The sequence below is a fragment of the Frankliniella occidentalis genome, unplaced genomic scaffold (assembly GCF_000697945.3).
Source record: "Frankliniella occidentalis isolate FOCC.00 unplaced genomic scaffold, Focc_3.1 Scaffold34, whole genome shotgun sequence".
Taxonomy (NCBI): Eukaryota; Metazoa; Arthropoda; class Insecta; order Thysanoptera; family Thripidae; genus Frankliniella; species Frankliniella occidentalis.
Window position 1 is genome coordinate 278999 of NW_026267164.1, and position 6120 is coordinate 285118.

The 6120-nt window shown below is 54.1% G+C and overlaps 1 protein-coding gene across 3 annotated transcripts in view; it reads left to right on the plus strand.

Moving 5' to 3' along the window:
• The window catches only part of LOC113201958 (extracellular serine/threonine protein CG31145), a 100390-nt gene extending 94920 nt beyond the window's left edge, over positions 1-5470 (plus strand). For all 3 annotated transcript variants that reach the window (XM_052266005.1, XM_026415971.2, XM_052266006.1), the window contains exon 4: positions 5095-5470. In XM_052266005.1, coding sequence (XP_052121965.1) covers positions 5095-5444 — 350 coding nt within the window. In that variant the 3' untranslated portion in view covers positions 5445-5470. The remainder of the gene's footprint in view (positions 1-5094) is intronic.
• The last annotated feature ends 650 nt before the right edge of the window (positions 5471-6120 follow it).

The window sequence follows — 6120 nt, forward strand, 5'->3', positions numbered from 1 at the left end:
GTGTGTGTGTGTGTTGTGTCGGGCCCGCATGCTCCCGCCCTCTTTGCATGCCCCCGCCCCCTGCCTTCCCTCGCCCACAACCTTTTCTCTCCTACCTTGATGTGCGTCGTCGATTCTGTTGCACCCGAATTTGCATGATCGTGCGTGCCCCCTGCCCACCTGAGCCACAGCAGCTGCATCTGCAAGGCGGAGAGGAAGGCAAGCTGCTGGACCTACGGTGCGACTTTCACTAAGTGCCCCCGACCTGCCTCAAGCTGCAGGCCTCTCCCTACCCCCCTTCGCGGCGCGTTGACCGCTGTGAATATGCACCTGCAGCTGCGCCAGGCCGCCAGGTGCGGGCCTCTGGCTGGCTTACGGGCCCGGCTGCACGGCGGTAGCAGGCTGCCGGCCGACTAAACCGGTCAGTAGGTATATAGGGACGGCGCTCCGGCTGAGCGGCCGCCACGCCCCTCTTCGCCACGCCTGGCCACGCCTGGCCACGCCCCGCCACGCCCTTCGCGGTCGCATCGCATGCACGCACAGCAGCGACGCATCACATTACCGGCGTGGTCGCGTTCTGCCTGGCCAACTTTCGCGTATGGCGATCACCTCGCTCGAGAAACGCCAGGCAAAATGTTCCTGAAGAATGAGAACAATAATTCCCCTTTGATGTGTACACATAAAGAAGCTAAAATATATTTTAGTGCTACTGCTAGTGGGGGGAAAAGAAGGAAATAATTGGTGAACACCGTCCGTGTACGTATGTAGGTTTAATAATATTTTCTACCTCTCCCCCTTCCTCTCTGTCTCTGCATGGTTTGGTATTTTATACTAGGCCATCCGCGCTGACATCCGCGAATCGGGCAAAAGGTGGAGTCCCTTCGGCCCCAAAAGTCACAAATTTCGCTCCCCAGGATTTCATTTTGACGAGTTACCCCAGCGGATACTATGTAATATCTAAAACATTAAAAGGTTTTGGGGCCATTTCCGTGTGTTTTATGATACAAAGTTACAATAACAATTTCACGTGAAATCGAATTTTAAATTGAAGTATCTTATCTTTTTATAGGTTTTTGTATGCCGACTGTTTTGGGATATGGACACCAAAAATCCCCACCAATACTATGCTTTGCACTTTCGCACTCGGGGCGGGACGGCTGCTCGGCTTCCACCGCCATCCCGCCGAGCTGACTCCAAAAGAAAACGACATTCTGGACGTTTGACGGCGGGACGGGGCGCGGCGGGGCGTGGTATGGGGCGTCTCGCTGGGTAGAGCGGAGGTTGCAGTCGCGCCCGCCGCGTTAATCTTTGATGGCTCCGCGGGCGTCCCTAAAATGTGTCGGCTGAATAATACATCCAGCCGTCATCGTGTACTGGGGCGGGGCGTGGCGGGGCGTTAGAGTGCGCCCCCGAGCCGCGCCTGCCCGCCTGCGTGCCTCCCCTACGTGAATAATACCGCGTGTTGCAGTGAAATATAAATGGTTTCGTCAACAGAGGGTCAGTGTCGCCGTAGTGTGGGGCGTCAGATCGGGGTGGAGAAAGACAGACAGATGAATGAAAGAAGTCATTTAGCTCATGTAGCTTCTATAATGTTGTTCCGTATTAGGGGATGGGTTGATTTTATTTTCCAGTTTGACATTAAAAAGATAGCTCTGGTAGTGAAATATACAGCTGTTTTGGGACTAGAAAAAACATAGGTGCTTATCTCATTCGCACCTTTAAAAGGTGGTAAGGAAGGGTTTAATGCCTACACAAAGATAGTAAACCCACGATTTCTTTAGAACTCACCCTCGCTAAGGTGCGACAGCACCTTTTTCCCACGTGAGTTGATCCAGATGGTCACATATTGCTGAATCGGATCCACCGTACATTGCAAAGGATTCATTGTGTTATAACACTAACTTATAAGTTATGTAGACAAATTAAGGGCACTATTTTTAATTAGAATGACGGATAACATTCATTTTCTTCCTGTCAATCGGTCGCATCTAGCTAGGTAGGTAGTTAGTTAGTAACCTTTGACTGATTCGGCTTATATAGTTTTTCTCTCACATAAAAAGTCGAGTTTTCGACGATATACGAGAGTGAAACGGTCTGTCACTGCTGGTCCCAAGGCTGCCTGGACAAGTCGCATCATGCGTTTTATTTGTGAAAACGAAAGGCGGCAAGCGGGAGGACAGGTAGGCTGGCGGCTGGCCCGTCCGGGGCACATCTGGACGACAGGGAAAGTCCACTACTGGAGCTCTGGTGCCCCCGCGGGTCAGCTCGAGTACGTGCCGCTGCTGCTGCTGGGAGGCCTACTTCTGCTTCTCGAGGAGGTCGTCCAGCGGGCAGGCGCTCACTCGAGCGCACGGTAGCGAAGAAGACGGTGGGAACGGAACCGGAAGGAGGCTTGGCGAGAGAGGGAAAGGAAGAGAGAGAAAGAGAAAAAGAGAGAGAGGGGCTGATGACGCCTGCGGCCCCGCTGTCTGCCCTGCCGCTGTGCTGCCGCATGATCAGAGGTGCAATCACGCGGGTCTCTCATATCGCCGTAGGGAATCAGAAAGGGAGCGGGGCGCCGGGCGTTTAGAGGCGCGAAGTCAGCGTTGTGGAAGGAGAGAGAGAAGAGAGTTGAGGAGAAGAGGACAAAGTAAATGCTGCTGCCCCGCCAGCAGTCCTGCGACAGCTTTGGTCGCGCCCGGCCGGTACACTCGTGGGGGGGACCTGCTTCACGGCGTGCTCCCGTGTTGTTTGTACAGTGCTCTCATCCGCCGCTCTGACCGACATTTTTGCTGCTTGGATCGTGCTCCACATTTATAATCCACCTCTGTGTGTCGCTCCTTCCTTTCGCCTCATTCATACTCACTTGCTGTGCGGCCTGGCTTTAGCCTCTCCCCGCGCGTGACTCCTGCCCCCTCCCCCGTCTCTCTCTCACTCTCTCCCTCTCCCTCTCTCTGCCTCCCAGACCTCTGTCACGGCCAAGGCGAGTAGCCAAGGCATTTGGCCAGGCGGCTGCGCGGCCGAAGCTGGAGTGAGGAGGGGATTACAACAAACGAAGGAGTGAAACGCGCCACACGAGGAGAGACAACAAGAACCGTTATTAAGTAATTGTAAGTGCACAATAAACCTGTTTACTCAGTTTGCTTTTTGTCTCGATCGCAACTTATGCCACTTTTCTGTTTGATTCTTCCGGGTTTGCGCCCTCGCTGTCTCCCCTCCTCAACTCACCTGCAGCCGGTCGGTGCCGATCGTGCCCCAGTCGGTCTCGGTTTGTCCGCTCGACTTGGCCATTTTGTAGGGCTAATTAGAATAACATTGTAATGCTTAGTATAATTAATGGAAGTGAACTGTTTGAAACCTTCATCTCACTTTGAAAAGTAGTAGTCAGTCGGCTTACCGTTTTCTATATTCTTATGTGTCGTAAAATTACAATTTGATATTGTCAATTTACAAGCACTCTTTTTCGACTTAGTTCTAACTGACCGACAAGCAGGAATGGCAAGTGGGCTGTCGGGACTTTACAACATAATTCACAAATAGAAACTCCAACAAATGTTGCAAATTTTCGAGGATATATTTTTCACAGAGGCTGCGAACAACGAAATTGTTGGTCTCCACCCCAACTCGGTAGGGCAAAGGGACGAAGGTCTTGGTTGGGTTAGAGGGTGGGCCGTGCCGCGTGTGCCCGGGCCGGTCGCTACCGCCTCGCTGTGATGAACACCGCCTCGGGTAGATTGACCGTCCCCGCCACAACGCCTTGTAATCCAATTAATTACCCGCCGCTCAGCGAGCGCCATTAGTCATTCGCTGTAATAACCGTAATTATAATTAAGTCGATATGTCTTTGTGTAGTTTGGCGCGCGTGCGCCCGCCCCCAGCGTCAGAGTCAGAGTGAGTGAGTGCGCCCGAGTGTGTGTGTGTGTATTTTTGGTTGTGATGGAGGGGACAACTGTCGCGTACTGCAATGCGATGTGACGGCATTTACTCATCTGCACGTAGACGTGTGCTAATAAGCCAACATGAATAGGCTCACACTACACACACAGACTGCTTTAAGGCAATCGGTCTTGAAATTGAGCTGGTAAAGATGTTCTTCTTGGGCCCACTTCCAACTTTGGCCTAGAATAGGTACTTGTCCTATTACTGTAGTCCAAACAATTCACCCCTGTGAAAAATGTATTTAGCCGCAACTTTTTTGTAACCGCGACAAGAAACATATTTGTACACACACGCGGAATGCATGCGTGCGGCTACCTCCTGTGTTAGTCCGTGCTCATACTTGGCGGGACACGGCGGGACAGTCTGTGACATTTTCGTTTGTGCTTTAACTAGACATCGCCGACATGCCTGTCCCCGGTGCCCCCCCCCCTCTCTCTCTCTCTGCCCTGGATCCTTCAGATCTGTCTCGGCCTTGTGTTGGCCCCGCTGGAGGAGGGCTCTCCTTTGACACACAGCAGCAACGGCCCTCCGGCGGCAGTGGCGTAGGGCAAGATGTGCGAGAGAGAAGGAGAGCTGGGCCGTAGGGCGGTTGTGTGTGAGTGCGAGTGGGGCGGGTGGCCCGTTACTGGTTGACAGTCCGACACAAACAGTTCGTCACAATAGTCATTGTAGTCGCGCTCTATTCTGGTCCAAGCCGCACCTGACAGGGCAGCATGTGCGGCTCAGTGGTCCACATCTCTGGAGGAGGAGGCTGAGGCTGCTGTCGCAAGGCGGGTACGCTCGGGCACGCTCTCTCGCGGAAACTGAATACATCGCGTTGTCGAGTCGCGACGGCAATGGGAAATGACTGTCATCCTGGCCCGAGCCGCGCGCACGCGCTCCGCTGCCTGGCGCCGGGAAGGACCCGATGAACATCATCGTAGTAGTGTGAATGCACTTTCATCGCGACGACAGCGGCGCCCGTTTTGCCAACAGTTTGTACTGGCTTCACTCTTGCGAACAGGGATGACAATAATGCTGACAATGAGTGTCAAAAAATGGCAAGGGGAATCAGTAACAAAAAAAGCAAAAAACAAAAAATAACAAAAAAAGAAAAGAAATAGTGGTAGCTAATTTATTGAGGCTAGAATCAAACTTCACGCACTGTTCATTTTTTCGTATTTCCCAAATTATAATTTGTTTCTCTTTGTTTCCCAGGCACCCAGCAGTCGCCGCTGGACCACAGCAGCGGCGGCGCGGCGCCCACGGCCCGGGTGGTGCACCCCGCCGCGCGCCACCAGTACACGGTGCACGGCGCGCACCCGCAGCAGCACGCCACGCAGCACGAGGTGGTCGAGTTCGAGGCGCTGCCCACGCACGAGCCGCACGACGACTTCTCGGACCTGCTCGACTTCATGCTCAACAACAACGACCTGGACCGCGGCGGCTTCGTGCGCCTCGACTCTGGCGACGAGGCGCCGCACATCCGCAGGAAGAACGGCGGCGCGCTCACGGACGACTCGGACAACCCCACCATCGCGGACATGCTGGGCACCAAGCCAAGGTGAGTGGCGGAAACATCACTACAAATTGTTATGGCGCCATTAACTTTCATGTCATTTCACTCTACGAAGTATCGCATCTTAGTGGTATTTTAGTGCTTGATTTTTTGTTTCAACGTTCAGCTCTAAAAGGAGGCACAACTTAACGTTTACCACAGAGTTTAGGTCGCATTCGTACTATCGCATTCTAAAACTGACGACGAGGCCACCCTCCATTTTTCTAACTTATCTAAACAGTTGGTGGTGGGGTGGGCCCGATGAAAACTTTTCGATTAGATTGCGATTATTTGTTGTCCGTACAGCCGAACGATATTGCGGATTCTTCCGTCGCCGTGCGCTTGCCGTGCGCCCGTGGTGCGCTCTGGGCACACTCTCGCGCCCGGCGCCGGCCGGCCGGACAGCAGACGGTGCGATTCGCTTTCGACTCGCGTAATGGCCCCTCAGGACTGGCTGGCGCTGGCGGGCTGCGCCGGGCTGCGCGGGCGGCACGCGGCCGGTGCGGGGACCCCATGGCTGTTTGCGGTCGGTCGGTGTTTCGCACGGAACGGTGCGGCCGGGCGAGGCGCGGCGCAGCCTAGATGGTCACACGAACGGAAACAATCGATGATGAGCCACTACCCGGCGCCGCTGGCTGGGCTGAGCGAGAGCCGCGCACCCACAAAACTGCGTTTTTGATTTGGAA